General features: G+C 41.4%; 1 protein-coding gene across 4 annotated transcripts in view; it reads left to right on the top strand.

Moving 5' to 3' along the window:
* FSTL5 (follistatin like 5) overlaps positions 1 to 27,091 on the top strand; it is a 355,157-nt gene that overhangs the window by 114,456 nt on the left and 213,610 nt on the right. For all 4 annotated transcript variants that reach the window (XM_081208810.1, XM_081208812.1, XM_081208811.1 and 1 more), the window contains exon 4: positions 19,507 to 19,755. In XM_081208810.1, the coding sequence (XP_081064936.1) occupies positions 19,507 to 19,755 (249 nt within the window). The remainder of the gene's footprint in view (positions 1 to 19,506; positions 19,756 to 27,091) is intronic.

Here is a 27,091-nt window from a genome sequence, read left to right on the forward strand (position 1 = left end):
TCACACTTCCAAAAAAAGAGAGAACTAAAATACAGCCGTCCTTAACAATTCAGCTTCTCCAAATTTTGCAATGCAGTTCTCCATTAAAATTGCATTCATTGCTTTAGGGGAAAGTGCTTTGCAATAGTGTTTATATTAGGCAAAATAGCATACTGACATGCCTATTAGAAGAAATGCGTATTTTAATGAGGACTTTAAAAAAAAATGCAAGCCAATGTGGAAATGTGGAGAATACAACATAAGATTGGAAAAAATGAGAAAAGCAGAGCAATCAAAATTGTCAGATTAACCCATTTCTGGTTTTACCCTACCATTATGCAGTGTGTCAGGGATGGTTTGCCCCAGTTCTAGCCTATACACATATCTATCTGTTCATCTGAATGTAATTTTAGATATCCTTTTTGTCAAATTACTAATTGCATCAACATACGACAAAACTGAACACCATGCTAACCAAAGACATGATAATTGGCTCATAGAATATCATTATCATTATGCTTCATATTTTTAGAGATTGTAGTGAGATGCAGATTTTTTTTTGTATGTTTTATGAATAATTTGTCCAAAAGCCAGTGCAGAGGGGGGACTGGATTTACTTCCAATAACTTAATATTTCAAATAAATGTCTTTAATGGTAGTTTTCCAGATGAGTATTCACTAGTATAACTGCCAATGCTGAGTCTAGGCTGTCTGATTAATAGCTGTACAGTAACTCATAATATTTGCTCAGATTTTGTTCCAACTCATGAACTGAAGCCAGTGCGATTCTTCAGCAAGTCTTGATTGATTTTTAAATTCTCCATAAGCACAAGCTCTGCCTTGGGGCTCTTCATGAGTTGAAGGATGGGATAGAAATGGAATATTAAAAGTATGTTTTAGATTTGCCAAGAAAATCACAGTTTTTCTGTAGAAACCTACAAGTTCCAATCTGTAAATTACATGTGATTGCCTTTCATAGTTGGGAAATGAGAGATTGTCAGTTATTTTTCTCTTTTGTGCACTATAGCATAAGATCCTTGTAATTGGGAGTTTTTCCACTCATCATATTTTAGTTTCCCTTTAGGTACTCTCAGTGCCGGTGTAAGGATATATTGTGCTCTGGGTGAACTCTGCGTCACTTCACTCATAGCACAACACACATTCTCAGGGGAAACACATTTTCTACTTGCTCCACATCCATTGGGGGACCTAAGGCCCACCTCAAAATAAGCTGGTTGGGGAGAAGGTCTAGGCCAGAGGAGGCCCATACTGCTTGAGAACACTTTGACAGCATCCAAGGAGAGGCTAAAAGAGGCCAGTTCATTAGTAAAGAGAGGCAAGGGGTGTCAACAAGGCTCAGATCCCATCTGCCCCATCTCTGCAATCCCTTCTGCTTTGGCTGACAAAACTGCAATGGCTGCTTGGGCTGTATCATCTCTAAGTCCTCCTTGCTCCTCCAACCGCTCCTTCTCTCCCAGTGGCCCAGCTGGCTTACTTTAAATGCTTCTGCAGGGCTGCCAATTCAGCAGAGCTGCTCCTGATCCTGGTCTGTCCCAGGGCAGAGTCACAAAAAACAGTACAGCTGCAGGTTGGGGTCAGCAGCCACAGCTATCCAACATCATCTGAGCTTCATCTCCTCTTTCTCCAATGGTAGCAAAGCAGAGAACTGTGGGGGGTAACCCCAGGAAGAGTCGGTTTATGTACATCCTGATGCCCCCTTATAACCATTGGGTCATATAGGACAACTAGGGTCAGTTTATGTGGAGGAACAAACCACTTTATCCATCTCGATGCTCTATGTTTTGATTTCCCTGATGGTGGCAGTTCCATGAACCACTGATGCCATTGAAGGAACTGTGGCATCCAGTATTCAAGCACAAAGCAATCAAGGGAGAATTTGCCATCAGGTTAACTATTAAATTGTGCCTAAAACACCAGGCACTTAAAAAAAAAATCTTTTTAAAAGTACATTGCCTCTAAACTTGATGCAAATAAATTGCCTTTCAACGAAAGGGCAGGGGTAAAGAAAGGAAAAGGAGCAAAAGATCTGGTATCATTCTCAACACTGCCCATTGCCCCAGTGTTAAGGCATAATGTATCCTGTCTAGTTATCTTGGAGTGGAATACCAATACGTTGTTCCATTATTTGTTTGGATTAATAAACAGCAAAACTAAGATCAAAATTACTGCACCCAATGTTCTTTAATATACATCTTTAGAAATATTGATATTTCATTGATTCAGAAGATACAGGAAGAATGGGGTTATATATTGCATTTACAGTGAAAAGATTTGAAGCCAAAATGTCAGCTGTTATACCCAGATCTGTTAATGTGATGTCAGTGCTAAGGTGTTCTTTTCCCAGAAAAAAATAATATGGAATAGAAATAGAAAATAAATTACTATCAAGGAAACAGCAAATATATTTTATGGAGCAAACAGAAAATACAAACATTCAGCACAAATGATTCTTCACAGAGCTATGGTATCAAAGCAAGAGAAACCTATTTTAAAAGTTTATACTTCTAATGCGTTCATCCTGTTTTCTCTTTCTCTAATGTGTTCATCCTGCATTTACCAGCAACAGGGATAGAAACACACACAAACAAACACAAAACAATGCTTGCTTACAGTAGTTTGTTTGCTCTTGTATATGTTTTCAAAACCATGTTACAGTAGAATTATTTATCTTCCTTTTCTTGCCTGCCCCTTTCTGAGAACTTTCACAGTTGATTTAAATCACTTGCTTGCTTAAAGACACTCCTGTTTTAATCTAGCCAAAAGAGCCAGGAACAGTGAGAGTGGCAGAAATGCCCTGTGGAAAGGGAGGTCTTGCTCTCCCTTCTTTCTCTGGTGGTGTGCAGTGTGCCCAGTTGCTTATGGGAGATATCATTTCTCCAAACCTACTTTCCATCTCTCCCCACACATCATCACCACCCCTCCCCCTGCTGGTCTTTTTCATCCAATTTAAAGAAAGAGAGACACATGAGTGATTGGGGCCTGACTGTCAGGTAGTGACTGCCCTGGAAAACAAGTTAAGTTACTTGCTATTTTTAGTGCTGTAGCCTGGCATATCTCCAAGGTATATTGTGTGAAAATGGGAGGTCACTTACCTTTCTTGACCATCTCTGCAACCCATACTTTCGCTATTGTAAATTATTTTTCAATTGTAAAACCTAAATGAGAATTTTTTTGTGATTATCTTACATTGGGAAAAAAAATATATTATAGCATTTCAACATAAGGCAGAAAAGAACTTTTTGTGTTTTTTTGACACCAATATCAACAGCTGTTTGTAACATGAGTTTCCCAGAGTGTTGGGAGTTGAATTTATAGATAGTTGCCTCTCAAGAAATATTGTATATTGCCTGAAATGTGGATTAGAATGGGTCCCCCACTTCTCTCTATAACTCTATTCACCGTTCAGAGATTGTGTGAAAAGATCCTGGTAAAGTCAAGATTTCCAGACAATATTGCAACTTTGTTGTTATTGCTAGCTTCTCTATATAACACATTATTGCATTGGGAGGTCAGAGCATTTGGGATCTTAATGAGAGGAGGGCCTCTTTCCTGAGCCGAAGGGTAGTTTGGACTAATGTGACTTGAGAATTTATGTGCATCCTTTGTTTTGGGTTTAGAGCTAGACACCTGTTGTCAAAGAAGACTTAGATACTATTAGACTTTTGACACCGGTGTCTGTCTAGGTTCCAGTGATTGGTACAACTCTGGCTATGCTATCATTTGGCTTTTTGAAATGTTGGCCTGTTGATATGTTTCTTTGATTTTTTAAAATGTTGCTTGTATGTCTTGTAATTAAAGGCAGCCCTCCCCCCATTTACATGTGTTAAGTATGTATAGGCTACTGTGTATAGGCACATCACACGAAACCTGAAAGTAACCTGGAAGCATCATAAAGATCTCACCGAAATGTCACTAAAAGGGCATAATGTGAGTGCGGCAGGGGGCATAACAGGGTATTTGCAGGCTTTCTCAGTAGGTTTCAATTATACATAATTTCACCGACGTGCAGAGTCTCAGAATGTAACCCCCACATAAAAGGGGAGCTGCCTATACTAATTAATGAACTTGAGATGTTATTTTTTTTCCTATTCTGACGTTGTGAGCTGATGATGATGATTTGGGCAAAGTATGATGTAGATAAAAAACCGTTATGTAACATAGATTAAAAGCCCTAAATGGTGGGATATTAAATGATGTTTCATTAATATAAGGCATGATACAAAGAGTTTGGATGGAAAAATGAAGAGCTTCAGTAAATGTTACTGTAAGATAATATCCACAGGCATCTCATGCGTAAAGTAGTCCAACAGTTTAATTCTTTAATAAAACCTTTTTATTCAGCATTTAGTTTTCGAAATGTTAAGCCACATTGCAGAATCCTTTATTTTTCATGATCTGTCCAACAAAATGACTGAAACTGATGCTCAAACACTGTAAATTTAGGCTCTGTAAAATCCATGAAATCCAAGTATACATTATTAAAGTGTGGAATAATCCTGCAAATATTTTAAACTCTTTAAAAAAGGAATGAAAGTTTTGAATCAGAACTTCACTGAAGCCGGTGGTCTCTTGAGATCTCAGCTATTCCAGAGGTCTTATGTTGATCCTTGGCTTAGAATAGCTACTACTTTAAAAATAAAATTTTTATAAACTGACTCGCCCTCTCCCCCCACAAATAAATAACGTCCTTTATGTAAACTTTAGAAATAATACCTCAGATCAGAAGGTCTATTTTCCAAAATATCAAGTTGCACAAATGCATTAATACTGCCAAGTTTTATTCTTAGGTGTCTTAAGGGAATATATCCCCTTCTTACAAAAATACAAAGTAGGTCAGTTGTGCTGAGTACTTCTAAATTTGCACTTGTTTCTTCCAAGAGTTTGAATCTAGGATGAAAGGGGCCTGTTTTGATCAATAAACAACAAGCAAAAATGATTTATTTATTTTTTTAATTGCCTTTGGGAATGTGCTGGGTAGGGTATTCACATTTGCGAACAGATTAAGAAGAGTGCATTTGTCTGTCTTGTCTTAGCAAGAAAATGTGTTGTAAATATAGTTCTAATCTACTGGATCTATGAAAGTAATTTATCACACAGGTTGTCCTTCTGCCATATTACTGTATAAATTCACCTACCAATTTTCAAATTACATTTTAAAGCGGTTCAAAAAAACACAAAAAACACCCACAACATGCTATGTATGGACTTGGAATAGGTTGAAATTAAATTATGGAAGAGTGAAAATGCATAAGACAGAAATAGAATGTATTTGATACGGTATTATTTTGGATCTTTTAAAATGATATCAGAAGACTATAACTTCATGTTCTCCCATAGCCTCAGTATTCCATGAGACTCTCTAGTCATGAGTGTTGCATTCTACTTGTTTCTTTGACAGCAACTATATATCTATTGAGTATAGTGGTTTCCACATAAACTGTTATGCATGCACACTCACAAGTACATCTATATGAGTTGTCTAACCCTTTTGAGGAAGGGTGTAGCCCTGTTGCAGCTGAATCAGTTGAGCACATGCTTTCTATGCAGAAGATTCCATGTTTAATCCCTGACATCTTCAGTTAGGACTAGGAAAAACTCCTGTATGAAACTGTTGACAGTAGAAAACTAGCTACACCAGTGGGTTGACATGGGAAGGCAGCTTCTACTGACTATCATTCTGAATCAGGGTGTTTTGTGTTTTGGCTTCCAGCAGATGGAGGACAGGACATTTTATGCCTTTTCTCCGAGGGTTGACATCCTACCACATGACAGTTTTATTTGGACTGTTATTGCTGCATTTGAGTGTCTTAGGTTTACTCTTCCCATTTTCTAAACTCGGTTTTCCTTCAGAATTTCACTGGCTGTAGAGTATAAAAGAGTTTAAATCCTCTGTGTTTCTTATGATCCATCTGCCTCTATGAAAGTTTCACTTGGATTCTCTTTCAACTTTACTTTTCTCCCCGGCAAGTTGTCTTGATGTTTAAAGCTTGTGGGTGACGGACTGATATTCTTCTGGCTTTTTTTTTAGTGATTAACAGAAATAATCAGACAAATTAACTCAGCATCAACTAGAACCTTTGAGCCTCAATCCCGCCCACAATTACTTGCACATAAGTCCTATTTATTGCAGTGGGAGTTACATGTCTGTATCTGTGTGCTGGATTACAAACTTTAATGTTTCAATAATAGATTCAAGATCTCAGGAAATGAGTCACAAAAGGAAATGCAATATCTACAGTGGCTAAAAAAAAAAATTTGCCTTCTAACCAAGCTGTTCTTTGGATAGCTGTCAATTGACTAACCATTCTTTTAGTCTGAAGTGTTTTGTATAACTCAAACCTATGCATTCTTCCTTATGCCAAGAGTAGTTGGCCCCAAAACAGATAACCAGCTTTTATGCTATAAATAAATGATTGCAACTTATCATTGAACCAATTATACTTGCCATTACTGGCAACGACTGATTAACGTGTGTCCGAATGGCATTCAGTCGTGCACACATGCAAACCCAGAAGTCACTGAAAACATTGCTAAAAGGGGATGTGGGGTGTGCTTGTCAACTATATAAAATTATTTGCAGATAGAGCACCAGCAATTTACACAATGCTCTGCCAAGTTTCATAATCATAAAATGATAGGTCCCTGCTCTCAATGATCTTACAATCTAAAGCTGTCAGAAGGGAAAAGCAGCCCAGTTTATAGCTATTGAATCTGTGAAGTTCTTCTATCTCTGAATACTTTCTCTTTTCAGAGTGACATAATACCAGTGGAATTTGGATGTTTATGCAGTGGCATTTCTTGACTGTGAGTGATGTAACATTCTATGAAGCATCGCAGCAGTTGCTGTTAGTATAGGTTTTAGTCACGTATACAGGTCTAGCCCACTGTGATTCAATACTTAGCAATAATGTAAAAAAACAAAAACAAACTCCCTGTATGGAGGCTGTGAACTGCTCTGGATCGGTCTCCTCCAGAAATAAGTCTTGTGCAAAAAGTGATGCATTTCCAGCATAGAAACATTTTTGTTTACCATGGTTTTTACTGGCTACTGATGAGTTTTGAGGATATTTTTTAACTCTGACTGTTTTTCTTATTGTATTTTTTATTATTTTGACTACATTATTTGTAAAACATGAGTTTTCAAACATAAGACCTTTAAATGAGACTGTGCCCTTTTAATTTTCAATCCTGCCTAAAATGTCAATTGCATGACCATTTCTATAGCTTTGCTTTTTTTAATATCACCAAGCCCTTCTTTGGACAGCTCAATTGCTTAATAGTGCTCAGACTTAAGGAAAACGGCATGATACTTGCATTATAGCCCTATCTTTTGTTCAGCCTGCAAATTGTTCCTTTGTAAGAAGCTTTTCTTCTCAGTAATCCCCAAACATTTATGTATTTGGCTATCAAGATAATACAAACTGCTGTTTAGATATCAAAGATTATGGGGAAAGTCTGCTGTTGTTTTTACAGCAGTGCCTTCATAAAGAGCTGCAGTGCTTTGTCAAAGTAGTAATTAAATTTCCATCACTTGGCGCAGGTAAGAACAATTTATTCAGCTCTCCCCAGGTTCTTACTTATACCTTTTTAAAATAGTTGCTTAGTTGGAGCTATCCATTTTAAAAAGCATGTTAAAATTAAGGCTGTGTGCATTAATTGGTTTAATTAATCATCTGAGCTTTGTTTTTATCCACTATTATCTCTCCCCACTTCTCCTTTTACACACACTCTTGTTTTTGCCACTGCTGTGATGACTAAGGGCTCATCCACACTTGAGTCCGGTCTATGTTTTATTCTGTTTGCTCCCTGCTTTGTGGGCACAGGTCAGAGAGGTTTTGATTGACATTTGTTACAATTTAGCGGTAAACAGCAGATTTTTCCTGGGGAAAGTGGTGGGGCAAACAAAAAACATCTCAGTTCATTGCCTTAGAAAGCACGGGACAAGCAGAAGTGTGGTGGGGCAAACAAAAAACATCTCAGTTCATTGCCTTAGAAAGCACGGGACAAGCAGAAGTGTGGACAAGCTCTAATTGTAGGCCACTTGGGACTTTGAATTGTGCTTTCTGACAGTACAAACTGGGTGCCTTAATCTCTGCCGCAATAGGTAGCTTTTCAGAGTACTGAATGGAAGCCTGCTATCTACTGTGCTCCATCAGCATCACTACTAGAGATATGGGACACGGGTAGCACTGTGGTCTAAACCACTGAGCCTCTTGGGCTTGCCAATCAAAAGGTCTGCGGTTCAAATCCCCACTACAGAGTGAGCTTTCATTACTCTGTCCCAACTCCTGCCAACCTAGCAGTTTGAAAGCACACAAGTAGATAAATAGGTACCGCTGCAGTGGGAAGGTAAATGGTATTTCCATGCGCTCTGGTTCCTGTCATGGTAATCTGGTGTGCCAGAAGTGGTTTAGTCATGCTGGACACATGACCCAGAAAGTTGTTTGTGGAGAAACACCGGCTCCCTTGGCCTGAAAGTGTGATGAGAGCCACAATCCCATAGTCGCCTTTGACTGGACTTAACTGTCCAGGGGTCCTTTACCTTTTTACCTTTCAGTAGAGATATAGTAGCTACAATTTCATCAGTGACCCAAGGAATCAATAGGGTTCCACTTTATTGTAAAAAACTGCTAAGTGTGCTCTGGTTCCTTCATCGAAAAGAGACTTAGCTCCCAGGCTGCCTGCTCTACCTGCCATCTGGCTTGCTTGTCTCCAGACAACCAGCCACGGCATTAGCTTTGGTTTAGGGTCCAAGCTGGTTCAAGACTTAAAGACTCACCTGGCACCAACCTTGATGCCATTTTGGCACCTGGCAAATGTGATTTTATTCTCCTGTGCCTTTTAAACTTCTCCAGTTCTTCATGTTTTTGTGCTACTTTTATATGTTATATTGGTGACCTGCTTTGTTGTATGTATTTTTGTTTTGTTTTTATTGTTGCCTTGAGCTGCCTAGCTATTGAGGACTATATATAAATGCCTTAAATCAACGATTTATTGGCAGTGGCATTGAACCTACATGTCTCAATTTCTTCCTCTTGGCATATGTTGGGGTACTAAGCTCTGACCACTACATCAGAACTGCTCAGATTTTAAAAGACTTTCTCAGTTTTTCACAAATTGTTGTTCCCAATCTGTGATTTCATCCAGTTCTGAGATGAATGTAACAGCTGAGAAATGGTTTCTTGCCAATTTGTTGCCAGTTTACATAATGGTGTACTCATTTCCACATGGAATGAAATTGAGTTTGCGATTTGTTTGAAAGTGGTACATTTTGCTACCATAATTTAAGGTTGTGATTAATGAGTATCAGGGTCTAACTATCTATTACATTAAATGCATGGTGTACAACACTATCAGCATTTTTTAATTTTAAAAAGTTAATACTTAGTATGCCCCCCCATTTTCCGAGTATTTAATAACAACAATAATAACAGTAATAATAATTTTATTGTTTATACCCCACCCATCTGGCAGGGTTTTCCCAGCCACTCTAGGCAGCTTCCAGCAAAATATCAAAAATAACAAAATGTCAGACATTAAAAACTCCCCTTCAGACGTGATCTAAAAGTTGTATAATTCTTTATCTCCCTGTCATCTGATGGGAGGGCATTCCACAGGGAGGGTGACACTGCTGAGAAGGCCCTCTGCCTGGTTCCCTGTAACTTTACTTCTCACAGTGAGGGAACTGCCAGAAGATGCTCAAAGTGGATCTCAATGTGCAGACTGAATGATGGAGGTGGAGATGCACCTTCAGGTATACTGGGCTGAGGCTAGGTGTTTAGGGCTTTAAAGGTCAGTACCAACACTTTGAATTGTGCTCGGAAACATACTGGGAGCCAATGAAGATCCTTTAGGACTGGTGTTATATTGTCTCGGTGGCCTCTCCCACTCACCAGTCTAGCTGACACATTTTGGATTAGTTGTAGTTTCCGAGTCACCTTCAAAGGTAGTCCCACAGAGACCTCATTGCAGTAATCCAAGTGGGAGATAACTAGAGCATGCACCACTCTGGCGAGACAGTCCATGGCTAGAAGCTGGTAGACAGCTGCTCTGGAAACAGAATTGACCTGTGCCTCCGTAGACTGCTGTGAATCCAAAATGACTCCCAGGTTCCGCACCTGGTCCTTCAGGGGCACAGGTACCCCATTCAGGACCAGGGAGTCCCCCACCCCCACTCACCCCCTGTCTCCCAAGAAAAGTACTTCTGTCTTGACAAAATTCAACCTCAATCTGTTAGCCACCATCCATGCTCCAACTGCCTCCAGACACTCACACAGGAGATTCACTGCCTTCACTGGTTCTGATTTAAAGGAGAGATAGAGCTGGGTATCATCTGCATACTGGTGGACACCCAGCCCCCCCCCCCCGATGATCTCTCCCAGTGGCTTCATGTAGATGTTAAAAAGCATAGGGGAGGGGGGAGCCGGAGCCATGAGGCACCCCACAAGTGAGAACCCTGGGGTCTGAACACTCATCAGAGAGCCAGTGTGGTGTAGTGGTTAAGAGCGGTAGACTCGTAATCTAGGGAACTGGGTTCACGTCTCCGCTCCTCCATATGCAGCTGCTGGGTGACCTTGGGCTAGTCACACTTCTTTGAAGTCTCTCAGCCCCACTCACCTCACAGAGTGTTTGTTGTGGGGGAGGAAGGGAAAGGAGAATGTTAGCCGCTTTGAGACTCCTTCGGGTAGTGATAAAGCGGGATATCAAATCCAAACTCTTCTTCTCTTCTTCATCCCTCAACACTACTTTCTGGACATGACCCAGGAGGAAGGAGCGGATTAAAAACAACAACTGATAAACAGTTTTTTAAAAAACATTTGGAAACATCTCTCATTCCCTAGAAACATCACCAGTCTAAGGAATTTACCATTAGGGACAATTTTAGTTCTTACACTTTTCCAGAAATCAGAATCCTTATGCTACATATTGGTTCAAGAGAAGCAGACAAGTTCCAAGTAGAACCCCACGACTGGCACTCTTTTAGGCCTCTGCCTTTGCCTCCTTTTCAGATTCTTCCATAGAGTTTTGAGCAGGAAAAAAAGGACCTAGCCACCAATGTTGTCAAAATCACGTATTCTATGGTCTCAAATATGGTCTCCTGGGCCTTCCCTATCTTCTCCTGGCTCTCCTTCAGGCTACCACTGGGAAGGTCCTTCAAGGATTTGGAACCGGAGAGGGTCGCCTGCAGCTCTTCCATGTATAGCAGTGTCCCCAGCTCCCAACTCCTCTAGATGGTCCAGAAAGATGTAATGGTCGATGGTATCAAAGGCTGCTGAGAGATCCAGCAGGACTAGGAAACAGCTTTCACCTATGTCCCTAACCTGCCAGAGATCACCAACCAGCGTGCCCAAGGCAGTTTCAGTGCCATGATGAGGCCTAAATCCCGACTCGAAAGGATCCAAATGATCCACATCCTCCAGGCGTACCTGGAGTTGTTCAGCGACCACCATCTAAATCACCTTGCACAATAATAGAAGATGCTTAACCCTTCACTCACCTTCTATAACCTCCCCATTTCCTATGTTGATGTTTGAGGGCATGGAGAAAAGACATGTTCTGTGTAGAAGTATACTGTTCTAAAACCCGTCACATTTATGTCTGTTTTCTTTATATAATAGAACTTTAAATATGAATTTATTTTGAACATAGACAGAAAGTTCAGAACCATCTATCTTTCCATTTCACACAAGAATACACTTAGAAAGTAATGATATACATGATTGCTTTTGAGAAAGTAGGGAATATGATTGTAACGTCAAAGAACTCTTATTGCCATAAAAATACTCTTAACAATCTGATCCCATTATGAGCTTTCTCTTTTTAGTTAATCCCATACCATGCATACTTTTATATACACCCATCATATATAAATAGTCTCAGGATATAGTCTGAAGTCACAGAAAGAAACTGTCTTCCTGAAACTAAGCAGGTCTGGGTGCAGTCAATGTCCGGGTGAGTCTTCGAAACATGTAGACACTGCCTTGGGTTTCATAATGGAATAAATGGGGGGAGATATAAATGTAATAACATTAATTAATATCCCCCACTCTTCACCCTTTTACTAAATTGAAAAGTTACCCTTCCTTGTAGGAGAGTTACTCCAGGTCTCCAATCATTTTGCTCTCCATTTCTGTACCATTTCCAGCTCTGCAATATCGTTTTTGTGACCTGACAACCAGAACTGTGCACAGTACTCAAAGTGTGGCCACACCATTAGGTTGTATAAAGACATTGAAAAAATGGAAGTTTTATTTTTGACCCCTTTCCTAAGGATCCCTAGCAAGGATTATTGAATTTTCTCTTTTGCAGCTTCTTTGGGTTTATAATTGCTGTCACAGTAAGCATCTTTTCTAGGAGGAAATGGGTGTAATATCATTGCACCAATATTCTGCGGTCCAATTATTTTCTTTACTCTGTTAGCCTTTTCCCTTCAGATAGCAGAGAGTCAATTACAATAATAAATGAAGCCCAAAAAGAAGTCTAGCAACACGGTACATTGTGATGTCTCCATATGGTGCAATAATTCTGAATACTTGCCCGCCTGTGATCTGTTGTATGCTTTCCAATCCAAGCATAGTAATGATTTATAGAATTCGGCCTCAAGAATTTGACAATTCTACCCCAAGCAGGACATTTAACAATTTGTTCTGTACATGCAATGAATTGCATCCAGTGGTGTCTTTCAGCTGACACTAAGGCTTCTGTCGGTGGAATGAGAAGGGAATAAATTTTCGGCAATTCTCTCTCCTTTCTCCTCCAGCCACATCCCACTAGCCGAGTTTTATTACCCAAGTGTTTTTGTCTTGGCTGCAATGTGTCCTTCAATTCTGATAATGCCTCTTGCTTGTCCGAATTGAGGAGAGAGGGGTGTGCAAATGTTTACAGAGACTCTACTGTACAAACATAAAATTTACTTTTGTTGCTTTGCCAACTTTTGCTTATGGCCTTGGCCACCAGTGCCATGAGACCCTCAGAAAGCTGTCCTTAACAGAATGCAGGTATTGGGCTGAAAAACATTCCCCATCCCAGTGTACTGTATAAAAGACTTTGGGTTTACACTTGTGTACTGGCAGCTGATGCCTCATACACATAGGAATAATAATTAGCCTGCTAAATTTAGAAGAGATAAAATGTTCCTTCCATGTACAGTAAATGCCAATACATTTGGCACCTAGATAATGTAAAATCTACTACTACCACTGAACAGTTAATTGATCATAATAGTGACTTCTTGTCAATTGCATATTGATAGTCCACGACCCATTTCACTGCTGTTTTATCATCCTCACCTGTTGGCACACCACCTAATTTTATTTATCCCTTCAGAGATCTCCTTAAATCAGATATAATGTTCCTGCTTTGCTCCTCTCTCATTCTCATAGTAAGGGAGAATCTGGCAAAGCAATTAGGAAAATACAAAGCAACAAATAAACACATTTGAGCTCAGGATCAAAATATTTGTTTTGTAGGTGGGAGGGTGGTGGAAGGCAGGCACACCAACTGGGCTATGGGGCTGAAGCCTCCACAGCCCCCCCCCCGCCCATGTCTGCTGAGATGGGACTAACCCCCCGCTCAATCTTGAGGGGGCAGAGGAAGCCTGGCAGGAAGTCATCCTGACATGGCGTGGCCTGATGGGATGTCAAACCAGGCCTGGTCAGTCTCTCCTGAATCAACAGTGATGTCAGCCCCCCAATGTTGGGTGCAACTCAGTTCCTGTGGTGGAAATACTATTGGAAATACTATTTCAAAAAGGACTCATGCTAATTTGTTACTATAAAAGCCCATATCACAGGGATGTTGGAAAGACATATGAAGCTCATTCCTCCAATAAGCACAATAGTTGGAAAGCCTTCATGACCCTTGTGTCCTTCAAAACTCATCTCTTCATTTGACAGAACACTGGAAGGCTGCATATTATGCTTTGTAACAGACTAATGTTGCAATGGGTATGGTATAGGTAATGCAAAGTGAGAAACTGGCATCAGCTACATGTTCCAATGTGTAAGTGGACATGGCATCAGGTGAACGGTGGAGACAGTCACCTACAGGACATGGTTTTGCAGGCTGGCTATACATTTCTTACCTTTGCAATGTTAGTAGGCATTCTTATTAAGACTATCCACAGCCAGTAAAACAGAATTCAAACCATGTGTGCCCTGCATATTGTTATGCAATATGTAAAGACATATTGTTCCACGATTAAATTATATCCAGTTTATGTAAGCTGCTGATTGTGAATTATCTAGTGTATAGTGCAAGTGAATGTATGTGTGACCATGATTACTAGATAAAATTGATTTAATCTGCCTGGACGTTGTTTACCATTAGTCATAGAAAATTAATATCAGAATGGATATGATCCTTCTGTTTGTTTGAATAGTTCAATGACCTTTCTGAATATTGTACAAATGAGTTACACTTTGTCTAATTGAAGCAAAGGCACTTAGAAGGTGTATTTGCATGTTGTATGAACTACTCTATTAACCACTGACTAATGGCTGGTTTACAGTTTTAATTGTTGCTTGTCTGTATTGGTTATTGTACTGCAAGCATTTTGTGCATATAAGGCTATGTCACTGCTCAGCTGTTTGATGGCCACCCAAAAGCATCAATGTTTGGTTTTTTTCAATGGAATGACTGCTGCTATTTGTTGGCATGTTTCAGCATGCTCTTCCACAGCACAGAGCTGATAGACCTCCTGCTAATGGGCAGGTGGGAGAACTGTCTTGATTTGATAGCTTGTGCAAACTCATTGTACGGCTTTGATGAAGAAGCTTATAGTGGATAGTGAAGAAAAGTAGTTCTCAGAAATCCAGGGGAGACCCAATTGTGTCTCCTCCTGGAGTACGAAAAGTCATTCATTTCCCGTACAGCATGATAATATAGATGATGATGATGAATTTTGAAAATGAATCTTGAAGGAGTCAATCACCACACCAGATGACACTGAATGCAGCCAGTGGCATCTGTTGAAGATGTTTGCTTGTCAACATTGCTGGCAGCAATAGATGTAGATGACCAAGCTAGCATAGGAAATCACTGAGAAAGGAGTGCAAACATGCTGGGAATGTGGTCTGGGAAAGCACACCATTGCTTGAGACTCTGTTCTGCCATGTGATGCCCAAAACCTTCCTGATTCAGTGTATACCTTAAGTGTGTAGTCATCAATGCTGATGTGTGGAGGGCTGGCACAATCCTGAACCTGCATGTTGATCTTTGTCAGGCTGATGGTGTGGCCAAACCCCCTATGGGCTTGGACAAAATGGTTAATGTGTCTCTGTAGAGCTTCCTTGGCGTGCACTGTCCATTAAAATCCAGATATATACTCATTTGTTTTAGGAGAAATACATTTGAGCATACAGTTATATGGAATATAACAACTCTGGCATAATTAATATGGATGTGCTGCTGAAAGTATGTGATAGAAAAACTACTCAAGTTAGCAAATAAGAAATCCACAGCAGTTTCTCTCTGTTTTTGTAGTTACAGTTGAAAATCAGTTTTCTTCCAATTTTTTTATGTCTGCTATCTCAATGTTTATGGTAGTGAGTTACACATGGTGAGGAAGTATTTGAGCATGCACTGTGCCTACAAGATAAATTGTTGTAAAGCAATATGTGTACATGAATACTTAAGTGTAGGTGGGTTCCCACGAGGCAAGACACAGTGATAACAGCAAGGACCTTTATTGAACTAACAGAACTGGACAACAGGGGCAAAGCAACTGCTTATATACATTTCTGAAAGCCTGGGCCACTCCCACTCCTACTCCCAACGTGATTGGCTGTCTAAACTTCTAAGCAGCAAATCATGACTCAGAGTTTAAAGGCCAATGGCAGAGGCCCACATCCTGAAATGTTCTGTGATTGGATATCTTGTATCGAATCAGAACACAGGATCTCAGAATCGTTAGTCCAGACTCAAGCTCAGGCAAACACAGACCACTGAATACATAACATATACTGACAGATTCTTAGTTTGCATCATCTGAGTTGTGCCAGGGATGTGGGGGTGTGAATCAAACATTCTGAGTGTATGTCCTGATTGCCCACATCTCTAGTTACCTCATACATGCTTATAGTATTCCTTACCAATGAGTATGTGTTATGTGTTGAAGAATTTAGCTGCTCAGGAAAATCAAATAGAAATATAGCCATATAACAAAATATTCCCGGGGAATTTGAAGATATGCTTTTGCGTTTTTCATACCCCTTGAAATAATTGATAGTGCTTTACTTTTTTTTTTAAGCGAGTGCAAATAGAATTTATGGTTACAGTACACTGAATAGAATAACTGCATCTGCAGTAAATCATCATATTTACTTGTGTCATGCTATGCAATCTGCAGTATATAATTCCACTAGGTCTCTCTTAGCCCTCTCCTTGGTGGTGTTATTTTGAGGATTCATTAATCCATACTGATCTGTTCTGTAGATAGACACTCTCTCTCTCTCTCTCTCTCTCTCTCTCTCTCTCTCTCTCTCTCTCTCTCTCTCTTTCCTCCCGCCTCTCTCATACACAGAGAGTTTCTAGTAATATAGTCTCCCCATCGGTGCCACTAAAAAAAATAGTATGGCACATAAGAGACTTTCAAAACTCCCAGGGTTTGTTGCTGGATTTAAACTATTTATCAGCTTGCACAAATGAGCCGCATAGAGAGCTATAGTAAGGGAGAATAATACAGAAAACCTAGTGTGCATATGAATGTGTTGCACATGCAGAATGAGACCCCCTGGATCTCAGCTCTTGTTTGAGCAGGTCAAAGTTCCTTTTCCTAACTAAGATTGACTTTCTGGGAATGAGGGCTAAACTGAACACAGCAGAAGGCTTTTAATCCCCTGTAAGTATGCTGATGTAGGAGTCAATATAGGCTGACTACTTTACCTTAACTAATCTGAGCTAATTAACCTTGAATAAAATAGTATGTAGGCCAGAATTCAGAAGTCTCAAAGAGTTTAATAGATTGCATGACAACCAATTCTACAAACACAAATACACACACTCCTCAGCAGAATGAGGTCCTCTTGGTTCTTATTTTTTTCTACCACGTGTCATTCATGCAATAATAGTGAACTAACTAGTGAACAAACTAGTGAACAATAATAGTGAACAAACTAGTGGCTTGTTTGGTTTGGGTAACACTCTTTGGAATTTCCAATGAAGAATGCTTGAGTAGCAGGAAAGGAGAACAGAACTGCTTTTGCAGGACTTTGATCCTTTAAATGAAGCATGTGAAGAACCTCTCTTCAGTGGTCTGATGCGATATGAATTATTTCCTTGTGTAGGTCCCGATACATATTTAAGACTCCAGCCCTGCACCCAGTTACTGTATATATGCTACTCCAATGAAATGAATGGACTTTGGCCTTTGTTCTTATTTACCGTATTTTTCGCCCTATAAGACGCACGTTTTCCCCTCCAAAAATGAAGGGGAAATGTGGGTGCGTCTTATGGGGCGAATGCAGACTCCTTGGCTTCAGTGATAGCAACACGAAGCCTCCGAAGCCTGCGCTCCGGAGGCTTCGCGTTGCTTCCGCTGAAGCCAGGAGAGTCTGCTGTTTGAGGCTGGCGGTGGAGGAAAGCAGCGCTTCCCCCATCGCCAGCCCCAGAGGATGGGGGGCAGCGGGAAGGCGCGCAACGCCTTGCCGCTACTCTCCAACCCGGCTTGGAGGCTGGCGGTGGGGAAAGCAGCGCTTCCCCCATCGCCAGCCCCAGAGGATGGGGGGCAGCGGGAAGGCGCGTGACGCCTTGCCGCTGCTCTCCAACCCTGGTTTGAGGCTGGCGGTGGGGAAAGCAGCGCTTCCCCCATCGCCAGCCCCAGAGGATGGGGGGCAGCAGGAAGGCGCGCGACGCCTTGCTGCTACTCTCCAACCCGGGTTTGAGGCTGGCGGTGGGGAAAGCAGCGCTTCCCCCATCGCCAGCCCCAGAGGATGGGGGGCAGCAGGAAGGCGCGGGCCGCCTTGCCGCTGCTCTCCAACCCGGGTTTGAGGCTGGCGGTGGGGAAAGCAGCGCTTCCCCCATCGCCAGCCCCAGAGGATGGGGGGCAGCAGGAAGGCGCGCGACGCCTTGCCGCTGCTCTCCAACCCTCCTTTGGGCTTTTGCGGGAGATGGGGAAATTCCCCCACCTCCCGCAAAAGCAGGCAAAAGCCGTGCGCTCTTTAAAGGGGCTCCGCGGCTTCTGCTGGCTTTTCTACGAGGGGGGGAATTCCCCCACCTCCTAGAAAAGCCTGCAGGAGCCGCACGCTCTTCAAAGAGCGCGCTGCTCTTGGGGGCTTTTCCCCAAGGAGGGAGAAGGGACTGACTGGCCGAATCAGTCCCTTCTCCCTCCTTTGGGCTTTTGCGGGAGATGGGGGAATTCCCCCACCTCCCGCAAAAGCCCGCAAAAGCCGTGTGCTCTTTAAAGGGGCTCCCCGGCCTTTCTAGGAGGTGGGGGAATTCCCCCACCTCCTAGAAAAGCCTGCAGGAGCCGCACACCCTTTAAAGAGCAAGCGGCACTTGGGGGCTTTTCCCCAAGGAGGGAGAAGGGACTGACTGGCCCTTTCAGTCCCTTCTCCCTCCTAGTCGAAAAGCCCGCAGGAGTCAAGTGGGGCTCCTGTGGGCTTTTGCGGGAGGTGGGGGAATTCCGCCACCTCCCGCAAAAGCAGGGAGAAGGTCTTGGAGTAGCGCACAGGCTGCGTGCAGCCTGTCCGCTGCTCCCAGAGCTGCGGGGGGGGGGGGGAAATCATATTTTTTTCCTTGATTCCCCCCCCCCGAAAACTAGGTGCGTCCTATGGGCCGGTGCGTCTTATAGGGCGAAAAATACGGTGCATCCAGTCCGAGTGGTGGCGGCACTGCCTCCTTAGTCTCAATGGAAAGAAGGATAGGGACAAAATTAGAGTCAGTTAATTCTGTTTGTCATTGGCTCAGGCTCCGCCTGCTATTTGGGCTCCACCCCACCATGCTCAATAGGAACAAGCCACCGCTAATCAACAACACCATTAAATGTCATTAAGTGAATCTTAAAACAGATTTTCATGTACCATGGCTGGATCCTTTTTCTCCCTTCCACTTAGGACATATACCTGAGTCTTCCCCCACCCCAAAAAAATTTCCCCTGACTCCTGAGTACTTGAATTGTCCAAAAGCAATTTTCATTGACAGGAAAATTGCTGAAATTATCACGCTGAGTAAGTTTGCTTTCCAAAACAATTTCTTGCAAATTCCAGGGGTGGCATTCGACTAACTTTTACTCTGATAGACATTATCGAAATTAATGGATGTAACTAATTTCAATGGGTCTACTCTGAGTAAAGGTTAGTTGATGACCACCCCAGTATACACCACCCTTTCCTATTTCTGCCCCCTTATTCTTGTGTAGTAATAGATGGATATGGAGTAGACGGTGCCAGTTTCCAGAATTTGTTTCTTCATTGTTTTTTATTAATTCTGAGCCACTTTGTGTATGACAGTAACCCTCAGGTGATGATGACATACAATCTGATGGCATTTTCTTATTTTTCTCTTCAGGATACGTGAATCATGATGCTCACCTTGGATCGTGTGAAAACAAGTACTGTGGTTTGGGTAGGCACTGTGTTGTTAACAGAGGAACAGGGCAAGCAGAGTGTGTCTGCATGGAGCACTGCAAGCCTCACTTCAAGCCTGTGTGTGGCTCAGATGGTGAATTCTATGAAAACCACTGTGAAGTACACCGAGCTGCCTGCCTGAAAAAGCAAAAGATTACCATCGTTCACAATGAAGACTGCTTCTTCAAAGGTAAGCGCGTTTGGACAATGCCTTGAAGACTCTAGCCAGCTGCATATTTTGAAGTTAATTCAGCTGGAGCACTGATAAAATTCTGCACGGTGTATTGTGAAGCAATGGTAGGAAAACTTAATCTGACAAAACTCTCTTCCCCTAGATATGTGTCTCAGCTACACCCAGTTTTCTCTGTGTCTTTTCTGAGAAGCCTTGGAATATAGATCAAGCGTGGCTTTTGACACTGTTGTAACCAAGATTCCTATGACCTTGGTTTGAAGAGGTGAATAAAACTGTGATAAAGTAAAGCAGTTCCAGAGTTTAATGGAGAAATATGTAACCACTGCAGAGGCTGCATGTGTATAGCTTCCTGCTAGAAGCCTAATCTTTGAGTTACCATTCTATCTTGCCTTGTTGTCTAAAGCTTTTGTATTATTTTAAGATCCTGGCTTCTATCTTGTTTGTCACTGCTGTTTTGATTCTGCTTTTCACTCTTTTTATCTGTCGGGACAGATATTAATGTTTATTTTGATAATTTTTTAAAATTTTGTTTCATGTGATTGTGAGAAGTCTTGGGGGCTTTTGAAGTCACAGGGCAATACAACACAAAACAAATAGGTGCTGAAAATTCAGAAAAATGAGAGCCCATGCCAATTTTACAGTGACTGAACTTCTCAGGTCCATTTCTGAGGCCTAATTTATGTGCAGATTTTTACAATAGGGTTGCTATTCTCTGATACTGGTTTGAGAAGTACCCATGAAATCCAAGCATGTATGTGATGCAGAACGTAAGTTCTTTCCAACTGAGGAGCCATATTTTTTAGAAGATGTGTGTCTTTAACTCATACAATTAACCCCTCTTCATATACACTTCACCATGAATACAATGTTGCTCATTAAAATGCCTTCAAGAATTATAATAAATTCATCTCACGTTGATCAAATGCATACGGAGTTACCGGTTAGGTTTCGCTTAAATCTTGACCATTGATTTATGCCTTTCTGCTTAGTTCATTTCCCCCTAACTTGGTTCTGGAAGTGCTGTATCCATTCCAACTGCTCTGTTAAGAGATGTGTGCTTTGTAGACAATGGAGTTTAATTATAGACATGATCCTGCACTTTGATTGCATTTTAAGCCCGTGTACCTTTTAGTGCATATCCATAGAGTGAGAGACATAAGCTGGTATTTTTAAGTGATCTTTAAGTTCCCCCACTGTGAGCACAAAGAAATGATTAATCTAACAATAACTGTTAGAGGTGGCAAGGCCCCCTTTTTCCATGCAGAAAACACACGTACAGGAGCATTTCATACAGAACATAAGGCACAGCTTTTATATTCAGTTTATTTCTGGCAAGCCTAATGCCAAGGAAGAAGTTAAAGTTATGGATACAATTTCAGTTCTGTTAGTACATAATGGAGCCTTTTAAATTTGAGGTCTACAAGATGTTTTATAAGAGTCTGCTTGCATTGGAATAAAATCCAGCCTTCATTTTTAATATGAATGCAATACAAATGAGGCAATTTTGTTTTGTTTTGTTGGCTCATCTCTGCGGTGTAATAGAAATGCAGTGACCATTGCACTGCATTTTCTCCATTCCATAATTGCTGCCCTGCTAATAACTTTTGCATTTGGGGGAGCCTATAGTAATTTCAGTTTAAAAGTTTAGCATAACAGTTGACTGACTCGACTTGTGGAGGTCACGCAACAAAGGAAGTGAAGTAGATGCTGATGGGATGGCATTTTGGGAAGAATGCATAATTATTGGAAGGGTGAAAGGTGTGGGAGCTGAAATTAGACTAGCGGTTCTGCATTATATTGAAGGATGGTCTCATATGTGACAACCAGAACAATTAAACTCAGGAACACTTGTACATGTTGTTAATGTGCATTTACATTCTGCTCGATGTAACTTTTTCATTTAACTCCTTTGCTGCAAATAGCTGAGATTCACAGACCAGAGTGCCTGCTGTCAGAATTTAAGTTGAGTTCTGCTTTCTCAGACCAAAGCTCTGTCTTGTACAGCATCTTGTTTCTTGTTTATCTTCTGATACTGGAGGAAACATTTAACCATCCTGGATAAGAACCATTTATCCTCTACAGAGTATGCTTTCTCACCCTCCCATCAAGCTACCTGTGGGAGTTCCTCATGCATGCAAATTTACTAGTGAACCAGTAATTTGCCCTGACCACTGATGGACACTGTTATTGGGAAAGTAATTATACTGATGAAATTTTGCATGCTTGATGTCTACCTCTCCTTATAAAAAGGTAAAGGACGCCTGACAGTTAAGTCCAGTTGCGAACGACTCTGGGGTTGCGGCGCTCATCTCGCTTTACTGGCCGAGGGAGCCGACGTTTGTCCGCAGACAGTTTTTCTGGGTCATGTGGCCAGCATAACTAAGCCGCTTCTGGTGAAATCAGAGCAGCGCACAGAAATGCCGTTTACCTTCCCGCTGGAGTGGTATCTATTTATCTACTTGCATTTTGACGTGCTTTCGAACTGCTAGGTTGTGGTAGGAGCTGAGACCGAGCAACGAGAGCTCACCCCGTCACGGGGATTCAAAATGCTGACCTTCTCATCGGCAAGCCCTAGGCTCAGTGGTTTAGATCACAGTGCCACCCGCGTCCCACCTCTCCTTATACCCTCCTTTAAAAATACAACAGGATGTTTTGACATGTGACAGTCAGATGGCTAATGGCTCCTCCAGATGACCTCTTTATTGTGTTTTCTTCCTGATTTCATTCAAAAAAGCTTACAAGGAGGTTAGAGCATGTCTGATCTTTATTGAACATTTGTTCTACTTTGCTTGCAGGATGGTTATACAACAATGAACATTCATCCTGATTTGCTTGCAGGGTGTTTATGTATATATTCTGGTTAATCATTAATTTATCCCATCCTTTTCTATGCATTTCCCCATCACTGTCCTAACTGCAAAAAAGTTTTTTGTTTTTTAATAAAGTAGATTTGTTGTGCCAGGACAACAGCATGTTCTACTTCACTTTAATTGTGGAAACCAAAATTTTCAGTTTGCATTTGAATCCCTCCCACAAAGTAGTGGTACCCTAAGCAAAAGGAACCTCACAGTTTGTTCTTTAGTAGTATTGACCCAATTTGTCTGCACATATCAATTGGAATCTCAGAATTGGCAGGTTAGCTAACGGCTATAGTAGTTCATAATTATAAGAATGTTCATTATGCCTATCAAAATGTATTTTTTTCATAGAGCTTGAACAGAATCTGATTTGGATCATGACATTTTGCAGCATTATTATGCTGGTTGGATTATAATATCAGACTGTAAAATACTCATAATTTAAATATTATGGGCAGTATTCAACAGAGAAATTCCATTACTGTGAAGAGTTATGGCTTGCAGTGAAACTTCCCCTCCCTTTCTTTACCCCCAGCACCCTGTTAGTCTCTTTTGGGGGTTCTCCTAACCCTCTGGAGCAGATTTGGGGCAGGGTTCAGGGGTGTGCCAGGACAAGATACAGTGAAGGGAAAGTCTGTTGCACAGATATCTTGGGATACCGTATTTGAAACCACTGTATACTAGAATTTAAAAGGGACGCGGGTGGTGCTGTGGTCTAAACCACTGAGCCTCTTGGGTTTGCTGATCAGAAGGTAAGCAGTTTTACCTTTACATTAGAATTTAAGCAGGAAAAAAATGGTTTATCTGGAGTCATACTACGCCTTCTAAAGCTATGTAAGTACTACTTTTCAGAGATTATCATATTTCCAGTTTTAACTGTTACAGAGAACTTTAGCCAACACTTTCTGCCTGTCAGGAAAGCGCTTTTGCATTGGCCCTATGGCAGGCCACCAGTCAGGCTTAACAATGTACATAAAAGAGGAGCACAAATGTGTCTGGCATCTGTTCCTGTATGTTGATAAAGTATGCACAGATATGGCCGTAGGGAATTTAATTTGGAAACTTGCTTCCCGCTCATTAATTTGTCACTTTCTTCTACCCTACCCCCCTCCAAAAATAAAGGAAGTGACTCTTCCCCTCACTTGTAAAAGCACACAAATTGTGTGTCTGAGGCAGGGGAAAAGGATAAATTGCCTCCTTGTCTTTCCCTGGTGTCTGACCTGAATTCTTCCTGTGCAGACTCAGCTCAATGAGGAACTCAGTCACAGACCACATCTATCAAGATAAGGGAGATTCTAAACCAGCTAGGTCTTCTTGATTGTTCTTTGCTGTTGTACAACATATTTTCTTCTACTTTTTCCTGGCTTGTAGATCAGTGGGAGGACATGAACCATGAGCTAATCTAGTGATGAGTTTGTTAGATGCTGCCAACCATATGTGTACATTTCAATATGTTGTCCTGTTTCATTTCATGGTGGAAAGCTGAAGCGTGTTCCTGAAAAAAAAAGGAAACTACACAAAATACATAAAACCACAGTTTTCATATCTCAGCTAAGAGAGATGAAGCACTTCAGCCTGTTTAGTGCTCTCTCCCTTCATTCCATACTGGAGGTACATTGGTAAATCTCTCTGTGTGTTTTTTGTTCTGTAATTGTTTATTTACTCTCAATATTTTGTAATGCTGTCATCAGATGATGGGTCTGAACAAAATTTCAGGGGAAGAAGTAACATTCAGTAACTGAAGAGCAGAGACAGGTATTCGTGGTGTCCTCATTTGCAAGTAAACTTAGAGAACAGAATCTGTTATATAGTAAGTTCCAGGGACACTGTTTTGGTACTTTTGCAAATGCTTCTCATTGCTAGGCTTTTCCTATGGAGATATGAAATGGGATTCTGTTTTCATTGACCACCACAATAGTGGTGGCAGGTAGATAGTGACTAGCTCAATGTCACTCAGTGGTGTTCCTGGCTGAATAGGGATTTGAACCCTAGTCTCCCAAGTCCTAGTCCAGCACTTTAACCACTACACCATGCTGGTAGTGTGTAGGGATGTCTAGACAAATGAATCACAAAGCTTCTGCATTTTTTGAGTTAACTGGGTATGTTCAGAAGCCACCTTGGCCATTACTTCAGCTGGTTTTCAGCCATCTCCTTCTGCCCAGCACTGTTGCAGGCTGGTCAAGTAAGAGAACAGAGAAGTGTTTGATGACAGTAATAAACAACATGCTGTTGATTGGTGCCAACGTGCCATTAACAACCCGCTGTGGGTGGCGATTGCAAATGATTTAGAAAATGTTCCACTCTGATTCTGACAGTGTCCTTAACTGCATGTCCTGTCAGCATGAACGGATGGCTAGCTTCTGCATTCAGAAGCTCAGAATTGTCCTTTATCTTGGGAACTGAACTTCTTTTCTGTGTAACAATAAACTGTGAAAGTGGGCAGTGATGTCATCAGGCATTGCACTCCAAACACATTGTGCAGTAACTAGGAGGAAATTCATGGCTGGCAATTAAAGAGACTTCATGTTGTCACTCAAGGTGTGTGAATTGCACAGTCTGTAGCCCTGCTGATTCATGTCCTTATTGTGAAAATTGTACACACTTTTTTTGTTTTGTTTTTTTGCCATCTGCCTAGGGCCTGCCCCTCTAAAGTAGCGTTGGAAACACAAATTATAAAAAGATTTCATGTCCTCTGTTCCCCTAGATGATGCAGACATTGTGACAAAGATTTTCTAATAAATAGGCTTATATATGTATGTTATGCTTCTTCCCTGCAGAGAAGAGTAAGTGAGAACAGAAACAGAAGTTCACAGAAACCAAGTCCAACTCAAATACTGTGGGAGGGGTGTCTGCCACCATGAAGGAAGCATGCCCATTCTTTAAAAAGCCCCTCCCAGGACCCTGAGCTGTTTGATAACTACTGTCCAGTCATAAATATCCTTTTCTTGGGCAACACGATTAAAGGTGTTTCCTTATGCAGACAAGTTGTGCAGTTTTGTGCAGAATCTACATGACATTGTTGGCATCAAACTGCCAACCCTTATTCCCTCCCCCAATATTTCCCTCTGTTTAATCCAGGTTTACCCTTTCCCGGGAAAATCCAGTAAGTATAACGGCAACATTTTGTTGGCAATAACTCAGTGACTCTTTTGCAAATTAAGCCCCCTATCTGGAAGCACCTGGAGAGAGTGGGAACTGACCGACTGAATATAAGTATGAATATAATGGATTTTCTAGACCAGGTTATCCCAAACCTTGGTCTCCAGCTGTTTTGGACTACAACTTCCATCATCCCTAGCTAACTGGACCACTGGTCCCATCTCAGCTTCAGGCCTGGTTCTGGCACCAAAGCAGCCTGGGTTGCCCTGATTGTTGACCTTTGTGGGAAAAACTACCTTGTTGACTCTTCTTGACCACTTGCCAGTCTTTGATACCATTAATCATGGTATCTTGCTGCTTGCTGGATTGATACTGGGAGGTACCAAGTTGTAGTGGTTATGCTCCTATCATTGGGGAAGAGTATTTGGACAGAGGCGTTTTCAGTATGTTGATGATATGCAGTTCTATCTCGCAATTCCTTCTGAATCAGGAGAAGCTGTTCATGAGCTAGACTGGTGTCTGAAGGCAGAGACTGGCTGGCTGTAGTACAGTAAGCTGAATCCTGATAAGATGGTAGAGGTACTGTGGATATGTGGCTCTTGAGTCCCGGAATTAGGCATGTGACCTCTTCTAGATGGGGTTGCATTCCCCATCAGGTATGTAGCTTGGCATCGGTTTTAATTCAATGATTTTAAAAATTATGTGTATGCTGCTCTGGACTCCTGTGAGAAAAATGGTAGGAATATATATACTCATAGCTGGTAACTTTTCCCTTTTCTTGTGAGGAATCCTATTCGGAATAAGGGAATTTCCCTTTTAAAAAGGGAAACGTTGACTGCTATGTATACTGACTCCTAAATATAAGGTTATCAGGTTATCTAACAACTGAATTGCAACATTATTCTCAAGTCACTGTAACTAGAACAAACCCAAGAAACAAAATGAAAGGACATCACTCCTGGCGGGAAAAATTTTTCTCTCTCTTGTTTTCTCTGGTTATATCCTGTCACACATGGCAAATGAGAACTTTCAATGCAGTGAAAGTATTTTCATGCCTCATTTCATTGCCTTGAAGATTTTGTAATGATTTGAAGAGGATGACTGAGTAGGCATGGCAGTGGGAATCTTCAGGGTTGGCAGGTGACAGGGAGAGTGGTGGCAGCCAGCTGTACAAAGTAGCAGGTGCCAGGACAGTAGGCAGGAAGCAGGACAGATGGTGACACTTATAGGGTGGCAAATATGTATATTAATAGTTGCCTTCAAAGGAATTCTGCATAATGATGTTGCATGGTAAAGCAAGAGTAACATAGCCTAAATGTGAATATGTGCAGTCTTACTATTTTGTAAAATGCACCTGACGTCAGTTTCTTAACTAT

Source organism: Podarcis bocagei (genome assembly GCF_964188305.1).
Source record: "Podarcis bocagei genome assembly, chromosome: 9".
Taxonomy (NCBI): Eukaryota; Metazoa; Chordata; class Lepidosauria; order Squamata; family Lacertidae; genus Podarcis; species Podarcis bocagei.